Below are 18,345 nucleotides of genomic sequence, written 5' to 3'. Positions count from 1 at the left end.
TGATTCATATACACAAGGGACTTTTGTGACAAGAGGGTAAGTCTACAGACTTGGCTCATTTGGCAGGGGAAATATAAGAGCATGGAATTCACTTCCTGCACAAAGGAGCTGATGTTGAAAGTAGTGGTGTTACAAGCAACTTGTAAATATGCAGACATGGTGATTCTAGCTGAGACTCAGAACCAAATCTTTCCCCCTTCGCCAGGTAAAACCTTGACTATCTGCTTTAACACTTTCAGACTAGAAACCTGATACAGTTCTAGGTAGAATGGAAAACTATAAGTAATATCAGGAAATTCATCTAGATCTCAGGAAATGAAAATAGTCTTATGTGGACCAGAAACAGGACAAGGCATCAGTGGCAGAATCTCCTTGCTACAGGTGTTGCTTAGCAATAAAAAAGCAAATTCCCTTCTTTATTGGGCTGTTCCACAGTCAGGCTTCACAGACGTACCCATCTCTTTCAGAGGAGGAGTTTTTTTTATGAAATTAGACTTTTAGCTGTAGAAAATGAAAGAAAAATACGTTTCTGGTGATAAAATCAGTTAATATAGTATTCAGTAAAGGCTCAGTTTCAAAACCAGTACTTAAAGTCAAATCTCTTTTTTCTCCTACAAAATAGAAGTATCCAGGAGAAACAGTGCAAACATTTATAGAATTGTATGGGAAAAAAAAATCTGTATAAATAGCACTAAATGCTAGGGAGGTATGTCTGTGCAAACTGCCACCACTGTCCAATTTCTCTCTAGTTTCTAGTAATGAATAGTTTCCTTTTTCCAACAGGTGATTTAGGGAAGCCCCTAATATTTTCTTAACAATACTGAATGACCTTAACTTTTAACTTAACTCGTTGTCAATAGATAACTTTGTATGTTATTATACGTGGGGCTAGCAAATGAATAATGAAGTTTTATGACTAGGTCATGGTGACCTGGGTGTGGATTTCAGATATATGTTTTGGTTAGTTGATTATACAAAAATATGCATATGTGTTTAGAAGCTTACTCAGACCCGATACTCCTGGCCCTGCGTGTTTCTTGGATTTTGAGTATAAGTGATAATATAAACAGCTATATACATGGATGTAAGTAGTGCATTTTTATTTCTGTTCATGCCACATGTCTGGCTTAATACAAGCCACGTGTCTGATGTGATGGGACTTAAATACTTTGAGCCTAAAGTGCTGAATTTCCTGACTGAGATCTACTCATTTAAAAAATTAGATCTATTTTGGGCTGTGTTTGCAAATGTATTAAAGCTGTCAGGAGTTTTTATATTTGCACTGGAGAAAATGCTAATGATCACAGTGGTTTAAGCAGCAGCCAAGGATAAAAGTTGTAACTAAGAGGGATTACCATAACCTGGATTTGCAGAACAAGGATTCAAATGTGCAAAGGTTCATATTTTTGAAGGCAAGCCGTTTTGGTTGGTTGGTTGGTTATTGGTTTCTTTTCGGCAAAATGGGAATTGTAAAGAGTGTCATATCATGAAATAGCAAAATAGCCTAACACTGGAGATTTCTGAAACTTTGGTAGATGAAACTCTGAGTAAAAAAGTCTCTCTTTGGACTCCAGACTCCTAGGTCTGGCTCCCACCAGACGAGGTGTCTGAAGGTGAGACGGGTGTAGGAAGTCCGTTGTCTGTCATTTACTGTTTCTCTCATTTGTGCCATTTCTTTTGCTTCCTCTCAGTGTTGCTAGCAACCACAAGCAGAATTTGATGACAGTGGCAAACCTCGGCGTGGTGTTTGGACCCACCCTGCTGCGTCCTCAGGAAGAAACTGTAGCAGCCATAATGGATATCAAGTTTCAGAACATAGTCATTGAGATCCTAATAGAAAATCATGAAAAGGTAATATATTGTTTGTCATTGCAAGTGGAGAATTTACCTGGGGAGAGCTGAGTGAGAACTGGCCTACAGGGTTGGCTCAGGTTTGCGTTGCTGGTGGCTCTTGCCCTGCGGTGGTGCTGACGAAGCTGCTGATGGTGGTGCTGATGCTGGTGGTGATAGTCATCTTGGGATGGCAGACAACGGTGGCGGTTGTGGCGGTGGTAGCAGTGGGCAGCATAGTGAGCGTTTCTTTTGTAATAGGAACTGTGCTAAGCACTTTATATATGTTGTCCTTTTAACCTCACAACTATCTGATGAAGGAGGTACTACTTGGAGCCTCATTTTGAGAATGCCTTTTAGACATTTTTTTACTTTTTTTTCTTTTCTATGAATTTTTGAGTTTTTAAATATTAGGGATAGTAAATGATTTTCATGTGCATTGCAAATATTTTTCCTAATATAGTTTCCTTATATTTGTATAAATGCTGTATTGTTTTACACTGTGTATGTGGGTGGGTGCATGCTTAGTTTTCTTCCTTTAGGGCACTTAAGTTTCTAGTCTGTCTTAAGAGGGTTGCCCTCACCCCTGCCTAATGATGTATGTCAACACAGCTGCCCTTAAAACCTGGGCTAAGGGGGCAGAAAGCAGCATGCACCCATCGGTCCCACCTCAGTTTCTGGTAGCAAATCCCTATGAATCTTCTCAGCGTCTGCAAGGCCCCCTAGGGCACCATTTGACAGTCCAAGGTGCTGAGATATAACGAAATCCTAAATAAAACCTTTACCTAGAATGGTGAATTAATTGTGCTAGATTACCTGCCAAATGAATCTAGCGTCTGACCACTAACCACCTGCACTAATAACACAAGACCAAAAGTCATCACAGCTCTTGTCTGGGTTTACAGAGGAACCTCCTCATTTGTTTTCTTGCTTCCACCATTGGCCTGTCTGTTCTGATGTCAGCCCCCAGAATGAGATGTTTTTAGTGTTAGATCACATCATTCAGTTGTCTGCTAAGAACTGTCCAGTGTCTTCACATTTCAGAGTGAAACTCAGAGCCCTTATAGGAGCCTGTAATGTCCTCCACGGTCTCTGCTCTCCCCTCTGCTACTGCCTCATGTCATCTCCTACAGCCATCTCCTCCAGCTCCTGCCTACAGCCACTTTGACCGCCTCACGGTTCCTTGCCCACGGCACACACTCACACCTCAAGGCCTCTGCGACTGCTGTTTGTGGTGCCTGGAACACTCTTCCTCCTTTAAGCCTGAGTGAGGCCCACCCATATCTCTCCATGTGAAACTGTGGACAGCCCCACCTCCAGCACTCCCCCTGCCCCTGAGGGTGCTTTCTCTCTCTTTGCAGCACTTAGCACTTTCTAGTATGCTGTATATAATTTACTTGTTGATTACATCTGTTACCTTTCTGACCTCTTCTAGAACATATGTAACATGAAAGCAGACAAATTTGGGCTATTTTGTTCCCATAGTTCTTCAGTACATGCTTAGTACATGCGTGTTGGGTGAATGATGGTAGCTGGCCTCCAGACTGGCTCCCGGTGACCTTTGTTTCCTGGTATTCAGCCCCTTGTGTGTTCTCTTCCAACTGTGAATAAGGAATCAACACTGATCCCAGTGTGATCAGTAGGAAGTGATAATGAGAAACTGTGACAGTAACAGACTTGACTTTGGAGACCAGTCCTGAGACTTGGTAGCATTTGCTGTGGTCTGGATTTTCTCACTCTGGGGGAAGCAAGCCACATGTTGTGAGGATGGTCACACAGCCCAGTGGGGAGAAAATGAGGCTGCCTGCCAACAACCAGACCAGCATGCCAGCCATGTGAGTCTGTTATTTTGGAAGTGACTTCTCCAGCCCTGGTCATGCTTTCAGATGATGTGGCCCCAACCAATACCTGTAGTGCAGCCTCATAAGAGACCACTGAGCTAAGCCTCTCCTGAATTCCTGACCCATTGAAAGTGGGAGAGATATTAAATATTTTAAGCCACTAAGTTGGGGGGAGGGGTAAGTTATTACACAGCATTAGTAACTACTAAAGAACCTCTGAATATAGACTTTCACAGAGTAATTGAGGTATCCTGGAAAATTGTGTAGACAACATAGCCTTTTTCTTAAATGGTTAATAAAGAGATCTGAGGTCAGATAATTTACTTGAAGAAATTATCTTCTCTCTGTCTCAACCTTTGGACTTTGTCCAGCCACTTCCTTCATATATAGTAAGTCAGGTATAGATGATTATGTTCTGTATGATTAAAATGAAATTGTAAAAAGGAAATATAATTGAATATCATGTTTCTAAACAAGTTAATAGCATGATTTCTAAAAGCAAACCGCTTGGATGTAAATCTGTTACCTCTTGTCAGCTGTGTGACCATGAACAGATTACTCAACCTCTCTATGCTCATAAAAATACTTTCAGTACAGTGTGACTTCTGTGACAAATAACCCCCCCAAAAGTGACTCAGGACAATAGTAGTCTCTGTCTTCCTCACATACCAGTTCACTGTGGGTATTCTGTTGGTTGGATCCTACACAGTGATTCAGCAATCCAGGTTCCTTCTCTCTTGTAGTTCTGCCTTCTGCTCTGCAGATTTTTGCAATCAGCCATTTGGTGAGGGAAATGAGAGGGCATGGAAGATTGGGTAAGATTATGTGGGCCAAACCTAGAAGGTGCTTTCCTTATTCTCTTCCACTTTCCATTGGCCAGAACTCAGTCATGTGGCTACCTCTAACTGCAAGGAAGACTGGGAAAGCCCCTAACCATGCAGAGCAAAGGGAAAGAAGTTTGATGACCAATCAGCCAGTGGGCCACATCCCTTTAGTTGGTTTGTTGTGGGGGTGAGATAAACTGATTTATTAAAGGTCTTAGCCAAGAATCTAACAAGGAATGTCACTAACTGTAAACTATTCTTTTCAGCAGTCTGAACAGATTTCTCTGAAGATAGAGCATAAATACATCTACGAGTATCCCATGTGCCCCCTTGCTCAAAATAATACTTTTTAAACATAATATTTTCTCAAATAAATAACATTAAATATTGAGACAGAGCTCTAAGGAGTAAGTACTTTGGTTATGTTTCATGTCTGAGCTTATAGCAGGCAGCGTCTAGTAGGTTTTGAACTGTAATAATTTTTGGTGTCTTTGGGCCTTCAAAGCCAGGAAACATTAAAAAGTAACATGATAGGAAAAAGATTGGATACTGCTAATAGCATTATTGAGACTTGTGTCAACAAGCGCCATCCCACTTGAGCACCAAATTCAGAAATAGAAATGAAATATGAAATGCAGGGTCAGGCCTGCAAGTATATGGGCAGGAACTGGTGCGAATACTCATCCGATTTTTTGGATTATAAATTATGTTCCTCTCTACTGTGTATCTGGTGAGGCATATATTAAAAGAGCGTTGCAGTGCTTTATTACATGTTATTTTTCATTAGTTTCTGCCAGAGAGTGGGATGAATCACAGTGAGATTTATGTTCCTGTGGGAGCCGGTGCAGGAGTGTCAGTGGAAACATTCTTGGGATGAAGACTCCAGTGGAGTGTGTGTCTCCAGTCCTGAGGGAGCTCTCGTGCCACTTTGATAGAGGTTTTTAACCTGGGGTCTGTGATGGGCCAAAGCTATGTGCAAGACCTGTGTTTGTACATGATTTGGGGGAGAAAGTCTTTAACATTCATCAGGCTTGCCTTTCTGATAAAAACAACTTAGACTAAGGCAGCTTGACTCCTTTTCAAATGTTGCTTCAGGCCTGGTATGGTATAAAGTCAGCAGATGCTGTGTTAGTCTCCTTTGGAAGCCTGTGATGTTCACCTCACGGGAACTCATGCTCTGAGAGCCCTTAGCTTTAGAGACAATGCTTTGGATGAATTTATTGCCAAGGGAATTCAGTTTTATTCATCAACAGACCTTGTTTATGTCCTCAGATAAATATTGTTATCTTTCTTTAAAATTCACAATATGGAGACGTTCAGTTCAGTTCAGTTCAGTCACTCAGTCGTGTCCGACTCTTTGCGACCCCATGAATCACAGCACGCCAGGCCTCCCTGTCCATCACCAACTCCCGGAGTTCACCTAGACTCACGTCCATCGAGTCAGTGATGCCATCCAGCCATCTCATCCTCTGTCGTCCCCTTCTCCTCCTGCCCCCAATCCCTCCCAGCATCAGAGTCTTTTCCAGTGAGTCAACTCTTCACATGAGGTGGCCAAAGTACTGGAGTTTCAGCTTTAGCATCATTCCTTCCATTAACAGTATTTAATGAGCATTCTTTGGTGGTGGTGGTTTAGTCGCTAAGTTGTGTCAATCTCTTGCGACCCCACTGACTGTAGCCTGCCAGGCTCCTTTGTCTATGAGATTCTCTAGGCAAGACTACTGGAGTGGGTTGCCATTAAGGATCCTTCTCCAGGGGATCTTCCTGACCCAGGGATTGAACCCGGGTCTCCTGCATTGCAGGCAGATTCTCTACCAACTGAGCTATGAGGGAAGCCCTTAGGCTTGGCTATACTTTTCTAGAAACATAAACACACACATAAATCTCTTGAGTGACCACTTTTCTAACTTTGTTATCAGAGTTGCATAAAATCCTGAGATACCAGATGAAGAAGTGCTGTCTAACAGCATCATTTCAATCTGTCCCCCAACAGGCATTTGATAGCATATGTCCTCTTGCTTGAAACAAGCCGTCATACAGGTCTTAAGTGTATGTCCCTCCAGTTAGTGGTATAATACCCTCTCCCATGTTGTTATGGGCATTTTATATAGGACGTGTAGTTTGTGCCTTGGAATAAAATTGAGAGGGGCCCAGGAATAAGTATTGGAAGACAGCACAGAGAGAGGGTATAGAAACCCAGGCATGTAGCCTTTTTGGAGCCACTTGGTGGGGGGAACCATAAGATGTGTCTTTCGGTTATTGCTTCGTAACAGATCATCTGCAGACCTAGTGACATAAAATAGCAATAATTTTTTTGCTCACAACTCTGTGTACCAGAACTGTGGGGAGGGCTCACCTGTGTTCTATATAATATCTGCTGGAGTGGTTTTAGTGCAGCTGGTAGATCCAAGATGGCCTTATTCCACATGTCTGGGACCTTGGTGCCACCTGTTGCTGGGACACCTTGGTCCTCCTCCACTTGTCCTCTTTCTCCACCTGCTCTCTCATCGTTTAGTAGTCTAGGCCAAACTTTCAAAAGGACAAACACAGAAGCCGCAAGGCCTCAGAAGTTCTAGGCCTAGAATAGAATAGACAAAGTGTCACTTCGACTGGATTCTGTTGGTCAAAGCAACAAGTCCAGCCAGACTGAAGGGGCAGGAAAGAGACCCCCCCACCATGGGAAGAGCAGTGTGCCCACAGATGTGGGAGGAGTTGTGGGCTGCTGTCTGTGCAGACCATCTCCCAGAATGCCTCAGTCCCCATCACTGGCAGGTTCGCATGTAGCTTCGTTTTCTTATTAGTGCTGCAACTCCTCAGCATGTGTATGGAAAATGCTCTTCTGCTTCTCCTCAGTATTGCCATTTTTACGTGGCCAGGGAGCATCCAACATTTGGTAATAGTGGCAGGTTCAGTCCTCACATACCCTTTGTGAGCCTCGGTATGGAGTACTGACTCATTAATGTCTAAAATGGAAAACAGCTTTGTCTTTAAAATTGACATTTAGAAGAGAGGGAGAATTTTCTCCTGATGAGAAAACTCAGTTTCTTTTTCCTTATTAAACATATTTTTTCGTGCATAGGGCCTTGCCTCTTACTGTCCACCCACCCCACCCCCCCGCTTCCCACTCTCTTGTTGTTTACTGAGGATTAACACTAGACGTTCAGACAAAGGGTTAAAAATTAAAATGAACTCCTGGACTCTTTTATGTTATCTCTGGCACATCTGCACAGCCTCAAGACAGCACCTATTTGTCTAGAAACATCCCCTGCTTAGCATCATTGTCTCATCTCGAGAACTTAACCTGTTCCTTGTTTGTGGGAGCCTTCATGATGTGTTTCTCACAGACATGGTTTGGTCAGATTAAGTTCACTAACTACATACCTTGTTGTGATGCTCCAGAAACTTTGTTGTTCACCTCCTGCACAGCCCTGGGTAGGGGAGCAATGTTTGGAACAATTTGTACCAAATAGATATCCCACAGTAAGTGAAGGCAGAGAGAAAAAAGCCAGAAGATACAGATTATGCATGGGTGTTCACAGTACTTGTTCTTTTTCCATGCTGGTAATACATACTGATTTATTTGCTCAGTTAAAGGTAATGGGTCTTTTTAATGTACATAGTCTAGCAGTAATAAGAATAGTGATATTAATAGCTAACTTTTACTTACAGCTTATTGTTCACAAGACATTGTGGTAAGCAGCCTTATATTTATCATATCATTTACTTTCCATATCAACATTATAAGGCCAATATTGTTAGCTCTCTTTTATAAATTTTGAACCTGAAGTCCAGAGAGTTGAAGAAACAGCTTGTTAGGAGAGGAACTAAGGTTGAATTTAGGACTCCTTTCACAATCCAAGCTACTAAAATCTATTCTTGTTAATCTCTAATGATGTCATTTATTGAACATCTACTGTTAACCAAAGATAAATGAAACAAGATCTTTTTTCCAATGGCTTTCTTGTTTTCTCAGGATATAACTTACCATAATACAGTTTGCTAAGTGACATTCAATAAAATGACTAAATTATATGGTACCACTGAGGAGAAATAATTTCATTCAGCTTGTACTGGACTCTGACAGATAGGTAGAGGTTTTCTAGGCAGAGTAACAGTGGAGACAGTGGGGACAGCCTTCCAGAAGAACATTAATCAATTATCAACATTAATCAACTCGTATGTATTACAACAACACGGTTGTGAAAGAATCTTGGCTTGTATGTTAGCAAGTGGTCGGAGATGATGCCAGACAGTTGGATTGAGCCCCTCTGTGAGGGGTCTTGAAAGCTATGGGAAAAAGGTTGACGTTTGCTCCAGAAAAATGGGAACTCTCAGGGATTCCAAGTAGAGGTGTAAAATGATTGTATCAGCACTTGAGAAAGACATCCCTGAAGCAGAACCAGATTGTACTTTGGTTGCTGATATCAAAATCACTCATTAGATAAATAACAAAACCATAGAGTTGATCATACTGTTGTAAACTTGGGGCTATATATTTTTAAAGTCTTACTCAGAGACTGTAAGCTTTAACCTATAGCCTTTACTTTATTATAGGCTAGGGTAGGATCCTAATGGCTTTTATTTGAGTTGTCTTGCCAGACTTCCCAAAGGGAAGTACTAGCTCATGGCATCATTTCCCATCAACAGCTGCATACCCTGTACTCAGCATGGTTTATATGAAAGCTAAAGAACAGACTTGAGAGTCTGGCTCTTTTTGTGGTCAGATTTCAGAGTTGAAAGTTCAGAGGGCAAAGACTTTGGCTGTTTCCATGCTTATTTGAGGTACTAATTATTTTAAGTTAAACAGCTCATACCTTGTCACCTTAAGACATCGATCAGGCCCATACTTGGGGTTATAGTGGAAGTTACCAGTATTTATATGCGTCTGGTTAAGATTTCAAAATACTGAATGCTGTCATTGTCCAAGATACCTGAAAGCCCAGAAATTCCGCAATTTCTTACAAAGTTTTTTTTCCATTTCTCTTTTTAAAGGTTACCTTGCCAGTGACTTTGAAAAATTTAAATGTCTAGAAAGAATAACCTTTTCAAGAAACAAACTGCCACCTTTTCAGAGTTTTGGTTAGACATGAAATCTCAGGTTATGTGTATGTCTTCATCTTCCTGTTACTTTCTGACACATATTTAGTGGGATGGGACTGGCTTGTTCTTGAGCAGTCCATGGTGTTTCTTTTGGCCATAACACTCAAAAAGGTTCCTGCACATGAAGCTGGACGTGGGTGTGCACAGGTGCCCTGGCACCTTGTGCTTTTATCAGTACTGCCCCTTTTAATGCCTATTGATGTTTTACAAAGTAAGTTACCGTGATTCTTTTTCCAGTCCATCAATTGGCTTTGGAAGAGGTAGGAGAGTTGAGCTTTGACTTGTTAATTCCCAGAAGTGCCCAAAGATCAGTGCCCCTTTTTCATACCTGTTAACTTTTAATCTTATGGTCAAGGGAAAGAGTAAGCAAATATGGATGGCCTCACTTAACACCTAGTGTAAAAGCAGCAGGTCCTAAACAACCTTGCATTTCCATTAAAATGATAGTGTTTCTTTCAACATTGTCTTGATTTGAGTTGATTTGGGCCACCAAATTGCCTTGATCTGCTTTTAACAAAATATTGGTGGCTTTGAAATCTATTGCGTTCATTGTTGGGGTTTGTACACAAAATGTAGATCAATTAATAGAATACAATTGATTTGAATAGTTTCTGTCAACTGACCAGTGTTGGGCAATTGTATTTCATTTTCTTGGTATTTCAAGCAGCTGTTGATATGCAGAATGGATGATGATGATGGTGATGATGAAGAATATCTAGACACTTTTATTCCATGGAGATAACCCCTGTCCCTATGGCCTGCTTGGGAAGCTAATCTTATGTCTCATGGTCATGGCTTTTTTCATTTGCTCATTAATTTTTTGTTATTGTTGTTGTTGTTACCTTTCCTTACATTGGTCCCTGAGGACATTCTTTTTGCATGCATGCTTAGTCATGTCTGATTCTTTGTGACCCAGCGACCCAATGGTCTGTCACCTGCCAGGTTCCTCTGTCCATGGGATTTCCCAAGCAAGAACACTAAAGTGGGTGCCATTTCTTACTCTAGGGGATCTTCCTGACCCAGGGATCAAACCTGCATCTCCTGTGTCTTCTGCATTGGCAGGTGGATTCTTTACCACTGCGCCACCTTCTTTTTGGTTCTATCCAGTTAGGTTTAGAAATAAGCTGGAAGTACTTATATGCTGGGCCAGAATGGTTCTGTCACAGACCTTTTTTCTATTTGTTGTGTCTAATGCCATGTAAACTGTTCTTCCTTAGTTTCATTGGTTGTGGATCTGAACATGTGTATTCCCGCCCCCCACCCTACCAGTAAAGCCCCAGAAAAACCAAGCATATTTGAACTGTGAAGCTTCTTTAATAGTTCTCAAGTAATGATGGAGCTTTGGTATGTTACACTCTATTCCTCTCTGTCAGCAAAGATAATAGGAAATAGAATCATTTTGGAGATAAGGAAAATCACAGCCTCCCATGGGTTACCCAGGCCAGCTATATAAATGTCCAGTTACTAAATGAAATTGGTTCCTTTTGAAGGACTTTTAATAAAACTCCACAAACTACTTTCCAAATTGTTGTTCTCTGGGCCAAAATGCTGATATCAACAGGACATTGGACTTCCAACTGTCCTTAAAAAACCTTTCTGTGCCTGTAGCCTCTGAATTTGGCTTCTTAACTGTTATATTAAATGAGCCCTGCTAAGACTTGCCTGGCTTTCCAGAAGAAAGGCACTGGATTTATGGCTTGCCGTGCCCTGAGCAATCCGGCTCTACAGCCTGTTGTTAGAAAGAGTGGGCAGTGTGTAAGCTGGTATGTGTAGGCCTAGTCCTCCACCTCCAAAGCAGACACTCTTCAGATTAAATAAGCCCATAACTTGTTCTTTTTTATTGCTTGAAACCCTGATGCACCGTGTCTCAGAAAAGTGCTTAGTCTCCTCTCTCTAGAAGCCTTTCTCTTTTGCCTTGTAATCCCAGGCCTCTGTCGTTGATTTATTGTCTCAACTACTTTTCAGTTACAGACCAGAAACTCTTCATCATTACCTAATTTTCCTCCCATAAAAATCACAGCACATAATAAAGAGTAGACCACACACATTATGCAGAGGCTTCTAATCCTTGTAAATTGCAGAAGCATGTAACAGGTGGAATCAGAAAAGGTATAAAAATGTATATGTGACGTGGCTAAGAATAAATCCCACAAGTATCAACGGTCTCCAGTGTTGAGATGGGCCCAAGGGAGGGTCGGGGGGTGGGCAGTGAAATTTGAATTTTGTAGACAAGGGGGAAAGAACAGCAAATTCTAACATTGCTGTAAGCATTTGAGATTGATGTTTTGCAAAGAACAGTAATTAAATTTGCACTTAAAAATTAAATCCTCTGCAGATAATTCATTGTTGAGTCTCCAGTTATTTTCTGTCTTATATTTTTTTTATTGGATGCAATCATGGCTTTTGGGCACTGAGTGTCAAACTGTGTTAGGTGCTTCTGTCCTCACCTCAGTCCCAGGAGTTTTTATAGATGCAGCAGCTGAAGGTCAGAGTTGTATAACTTGTCCAAAGTCACAGAGCTAGTGAGTGACTAAAATCAGATCCATCAGACTTCAGAACTATAATCTTTGCATTTTGTCTTTTGTCTCTCAAATTAATAACAGATATAAAGGCCACAGGTGATTAAGACCCAGACAGTCCAGCTAAGCTGTCTTAAGTCCTAGTCCAACTCTACTCATCCATATGACCTTGAACAAATCAGTTCGTCTCAATGAGTCTCACCTATAATGACAGTGCTTAACTTGACATCTGCTTCTGTCGTGTCCAACTCTTTGCGACCCCATGGACTGTAGCCTGCCAGGCTCCTCTGTCCATGGGATTTTCCAGGCAAGAGTACTGGAGTAGGTTGCCATCTCCTCCTTCAGGGGATCTTCCCGACCCAGGGACTGAACCCACGTCTCCTGTGTCTCCTGCATTGGCAGGTGGGTTCTTTACCAGTAGCGCCACCTGGGAAGCCCCAAGGATAATGGTAAATCCTGAGAGAAATTGAAAATGCTAGTTGCTCAGTTGTGTCCAACTCTCTGCCACCCCACAGACTATAGCCCACCAGGCTCCTCCGTCCATGAAATTCTCCAGGCAAGAATACTGAAGTGGGTAGCCATTCCCTTCTACGGGGTGTCTTCCCTACCCAGGGATTGAACCCTGGTCTCCTGCATTGCAGGCAAATTTTTTACTGTCTGAGCCACCAGGGAAGCCCAAGTCCTGAGATAATCCATGTGAATAACAGCATGATAAACACTCAACAAACTTTGAATATTTCTATTGTCCTTTACACTAACTCTACCTCCTGCCCACTCTTTATCAGGTTCTGTGCTCAGCATTTAATATGCATTAACTTTTCAGTATCTCTGCAGGATAGGTGTTAGATTCCCATTTACGGAAGGAAAACAGCTCAGAGGGGTTAAGGCTTTTGCCCAAGTTGAACCCAAGTCTGTATGGCTCCAATGCCTATTTGCTTTCTCCCCATAAAATGATGGTAAATTCCTTTCCTATATATTTTTTTGGGGGGATGATGTTTAGGTTATTTTTTAAATTAATTTTTATTGGAGTCTAGTTGATTTACATTGTTGTTTCTTCTCAGTTATGCATATATCCACCCTTTTTTAGATTCTTTTCCCATATACCTCATTATAGAGTATTGAGTAACATTCCCTGTGCAATACAGTAGGTTCTTATTAGTTATCTATTTTCTGTATAGTAATATGCATATGCATGTGTCAGTCTCAGTCTCTCCATTCATCCCTACCCCACATTACCATTGGTAACCATAGTTTATATTATGTATCTGTGACTGTTTCTGTTTTGTAAATAAGTTCATTTGTATAATACCACTTTTTTAGATTCCACATATAAGTTGCATCTGTGACATGGCAATGATGCCACTGTCGGTGTTGGTGATGTTAGTCCTGCCCGCTGAGCAGCCAGACCAGGACTTAGCCCAGCTCTGTGTGAGTGCAGAGGCCAAGCCATCCCTGACCATTCTGCCACACAGCTGAAGGGGAAACAGTAGCTTGGTATTTACAGGTCTGCTCATTCCACTTGTAGGAATCTTGAAATTAGGGATACTTGGGAGAGTTATTTAGAATCATATTTTTATTTTATGGTCTTCCCCCTGTTAGCTTCCAGAAGGCTTAGAGCCTTCCTAATAACTTTTATTTCTAAGGCATTCCTAAGTCAGAATTCTTTTGTAAATTTGAACAGAATTAATGGGACACTTGGGGTATGGAATAAACCTTGCCCCTCCTCCCTGCTTTTGTGTTAATTTGGAAAGTCTCTGTGAGATGAGTAGATTGTTCAGCTACCTGGTAGAGCCCCATAAATCCATTGCTCAGAGATTACGTGAGCTCATACTTCCATTGTTCGGCAGAGATGTTGATTCTACTCATCAGAATGAAGGAAACTGCACAGGGTTCTTTTGAAGTCATCCCTTCCAAACAGATTAAGATTGGAATAACAGCAAAAGTGTGAATCATTCGAATTCTCATTAGAATTCCAGCTCACTTTTAGCACACAGGCATCTCTTGGCCTGGCTGAGAAGTTGGCTCAACAGTGAGCAGCCTTTAAACAACTTGTATGTATTCGAGTTTCAGAGTTAAAGGAACAACAGTAGTTTGGGGAATGATTGCCCAGACTCCACAGTGAAAGTTTGTATCTTCTGTTCTGAATTGGTCAGATTTGCAGAAGTGCCCTCGAGCCTTGGAAAAAAACGTGTAATAATAATGATGATAGTCCTATGTCTGGTGCTCCACATTTCGTAGCAGGCCCACTTGCACATGTGTCCATTTGATCCTGAAAATAGCCCTGTCCAAGTTCCTCAAAAGCCTGGGCCTGGCTTGCACTGAGGCCCATAGAGCTAGACTTCAGAACTATAGCTCTGGCCCATGGAGAAAATCTCCATCTTCTAGAACTGATTCTAGTACGCTCCAATAGCTTTCCTTTTAGAGAGAACAGCCAATAAGCAGAATGTAATTCCCATGTCTCCTCCTATTTATCAGTGTATAAACACAGTTTTGGAGGCAGTTTTCCACTCCTCTGTTTAAATCCATAGTTCTTCCTTATGACTCACTCTTCTTTGTTTCTCTAGCATCTAGTACAGTTTTTAGGAAAGAGGAAATGCTCACTTTTCTGGTGACAGTTGAAATGGAAATGCTGCATATGCATTATCGTTTTTATTGTGGTTGTGCGAGGATCCCATTCTCAGTAGCTCATTAGGAAAAGAAAGACAAAATTTGGAAGCCAGACATAGGAGGTGGGGGCCTATCACTTAGTTTGAATTCACTTTCAGGTATTTTTTGCTTGGAATTGCGGAACATGCTGTACTTAAGGCCAGAGGCAGAAGGGTGTTAAGAGACATCATTATTTGTTGAAATCTGTACTTGTGGGTTTGGGCACCGGCTTTGGTAGTGTAGGTTGGCTGGAGAAGATGAGCTGAATGCGGAGAACTGCTGTGGAGGTGGGGAGGGGAGTTGTTGGAAACTGCAGGTCTAGGGTTCCATCCAAGCCCCTCTCCTGCTGGGCCATGTGGTTCAGGAAATCTCTCCTTGTGGAATGGTCATCCTGCTTGGCTACACCGAGTTGACATAGCACAGTGACTGGCATATGCAAACACTGATATATAAGAGCAAGTGCCAGTGTTATTGGTGCACAGGGTATCACCTAGGAGCAGCCCTGGCTGGATTGGTGGGGCGCAGAACGAAGTGGGAGAAAGCTTCTTAGGTCTGTGCTTAGGTCTTAGCACTGTGGTCCTTGAGCTCAGCAACAACCATAGTTTCTCTTTTCTTTCCTCGAAGATCCTCAGAAGGAGCCTGGTTACGTGTGTAGCACGGGTACTTATTTTTGGGGTTCAAGCTCCCCTGGAAGCTAGGGGGTTTTTGTTGTTTTTTGCTTTAAGTTTCCTTCTTTCCTTACATCCTCACCTGAGATGAACTCAGCTATGTAGTGATTCATTTTATTTTGTGGAAAATTCAGTCCCTTGGGGAAAATATGATAATACTGTTTTCAGACAGCTGTGTTTGGAAGGGAGACTGACTGAACCAGCTGGCTGGCATTATTGGAACCCAAAGACCTGCCAGCTCATGGAGAGCAGCTGTTTTGGCTGAAATTCTTATCATTCTTATGACTTAGCTTCCTATATCTCAGCTTCTGACTTCTGCTTTTTAATGCATGCACGAAAGAGAGAAAACTGTGGGAAAGATTCTCATGTGTCTAGAGCCACCCATAGGTGAGGGGCATGGGGGTGCCACCACTTTCCTCTCATCACTTGTGATTATTGGGAAACAGAAGATCCAGAAGACTCCAGAGTATGAGATGATAATGAATGGGTCAATAAATGTTGATATCTTAATAGAGTGGGTATATTATGCCGCCAAGAAGAATAAGGTTTGAAGATTTTTTTAATGAAGGGGGAAATGTTATAATACAATGTTAGAAGAAACATATAGGATACAAAACTGTAAAAAGAATAGGATTCCAATTATGGAGAAGTGTATTTTAACATTAAGTGAGATAACTCATACAAAGCACTTGAGGTGGTGCCTGAAGTGGTTGATACTCAGTTAATCACAGCTACTAGATGCAGACTGTCTAAACCACAGGAAACATATTGGCCTCAAGCACTGCTGTACCCAGAGTGCTGGTAGAAAGGAGATGCTCAAAAGATCTTTCCAGGCTGAATGAATTAGTGTTGTTGTTATTATATGCACTTAAAAAGAAGTCTAGAAAATCTAGGGACACAGGTTTTCTATGTTATCAACTGTAATTATATTTGTAATTGTGGCAGTTTAGCCTCTCTGCCTTAGTCCTTCATTATAAATGATGAGAACAGTACCTGATGCTCAGGGTCACTCAGAACTGAGTGGGCTACGTGGAAAACACATGCAGCGACTGGTCCTTAGGGAGCCAACGTTGCAGGGTGGTGATTGTAATCATGGTGAGCACCATGTAAGTGGTAGCTGTTATAATAATTCTGTCATACTTGGATCTGTAGGAAAAAAGACAAGCATTGTCATGAATTTTATCTGTCATTTTCTTCTCACCTTTTTTTTTTAAAACCATGGACCTGTTTTGTTTTGTTTTGTTTTGCAATGAAAGCTTAAAACAAAAAAGCTCATGTGAAAATAAAATTCAAATGCTAACAGTGGTTATCTCTAGATAGTGGAATTGGGAGAGTTTTTCTGTTTTCTTCTTGAAGCTTTTCTACATTTTCCAAACAGTTTGTAGTATGTATGTTACTTCTGTCATCAAGAGTTGGGGAAAACAGCCTTTTTTTTTTTTCAGCTCAAAGATAACACAAAGCTGCTGAAGTATAAAAGATGGTCCAGCTAGAGATGATTGAGGATAAGAAAATGATGCCCTGTTCTGGGCTTCTTTGGTGTCATTTAAATGCATGTTTGACATCTTTAGAAAATTGTGAAGCAGTTTTTAAGAACTGGGAAATAGACCCATGGACAGTGAAGAACAGGAAAGTGATTTTGATTAATCAGTTCTAGATAAAGGTGATCAAAAAAAATTTTAAGTCCTTTTCACAGACAGTGGCTACTTTTGTTGTTTTGGGAGAGAACAACAGAAAGAAGATCCATGCAAATGATAACAGAGGGGGTGGGAAGTGGAAGTGGATGGTTCCTGACCCTTGGGGTGTACTTCCAAAGGAGACTGTTTCCTGCCAGCTCCTAGAGATGCTTACAACAGAGTCCTGAACAGATGCTGATGGTCTTTTTCTATCTTTTTCTTGCTGATTCTTAGACCCCACTAGACTTTTTAATCACACAGGTCTGGACTTGTGCTTTCTTCTGGGTTCACATTAGTGTGTAACCTTTTTATGAAACTATTTTGCAGATATTTAACACCGTGCCAGATGCGCCCCTCACCAATGCCCAACTGCACCTGTCTCGGAAGAAGAGCAGCGACTCCAAACCCCCGTCCTGCAGCGAGAGGCCCTTGACGCTCTTCCACACCGTGCAGTCGACAGAGAAACGTGAGTCACTGCCTGGGGTGCCCTGGGGACACCTTGGCCGCATCCCCGCTGCCCAGAGAACTCACCTCTGCCTTTGTGTGTGAGCTGCTGCCTTTTGTGTCCTTGAGGACAGTGTATTGACCATCATGCCCTCCCAGGTTCTGTGGCTGAGTAACCTCAACAGGACAGGAAGCAGGGGTGCTGAGGATGAAAGGCAAGGAGCCGCACTGTCCAGGATCCACTTTCCAGATCTCCTGTGGGCAGATAGCTGAGCCTCTTTTCCTCCAGTCACACAGTCAAAGCTTAGCTCAGGCACTGCTTCTTCAGCCCCTCTTTGGTTATTGGCTCCGCTAGAACCAGTTTTCCTTCCTTTTCTCAGGTTGTAATTCTATGCTTATTAGCACAAGTCACGCGTACTACTGGAATGGGGCTTTCTCTGTTCGGGGACCTTGTTTGGCTTGCTTCTACTTCCCCTCCACTTCTCCCAGGCCTGGCGCACAGTAGATACTTACTAAGTGTGTGGAATTAATTAATAGATTAATAAGAGAGCACTACCCTTCTTGCTCCAAATAGCAGAGGGTTCTCACCATGACTGTATCAAATCTTGTTTCCACTTCTGGATTTCTGTGTACTTTGTAGCGATTGGGTTACTGGGCTCTCAGATCTCCAGTGTGGCTTCTCTTCAGTTCCTGTAATGAGGGAGTTCAGTGGTGGAGGATGGGGGTTGAAGGCCCCAGCACTGCCCATGGGCAGGCAGATCTGGGCTCCTGTACCAGTGACAGCATTTGGGCAAGCCTCCTAC

General features: G+C 42.0%; 1 protein-coding gene across 5 annotated transcripts in view; it reads left to right on the top strand.

Annotated features, from left to right (window-relative positions):
- ARHGAP26 (Rho GTPase activating protein 26) overlaps positions 1–18,345 on the top strand; it is a 468,401-nt gene that overhangs the window by 359,059 nt on the left and 90,997 nt on the right. For all 5 annotated transcript variants that reach the window (XM_045166568.1, XM_045166569.1, XM_045166571.1 and 2 more), the window contains exons 18-19: positions 1,692–1,851; positions 17,426–17,564. In XM_045166568.1, the coding sequence (XP_045022503.1) occupies positions 1,692–1,851; positions 17,426–17,564 (299 nt within the window). The remainder of the gene's footprint in view (positions 1–1,691; positions 1,852–17,425; positions 17,565–18,345) is intronic.

This window comes from Bubalus bubalis, chromosome 9 (assembly GCF_019923935.1).
Source record: "Bubalus bubalis isolate 160015118507 breed Murrah chromosome 9, NDDB_SH_1, whole genome shotgun sequence".
NCBI lineage: Eukaryota > Metazoa > Chordata > Mammalia > Artiodactyla > Bovidae > Bubalus > Bubalus bubalis.
This window is presented reverse-complemented; position numbering and strand designations above follow the sequence as displayed.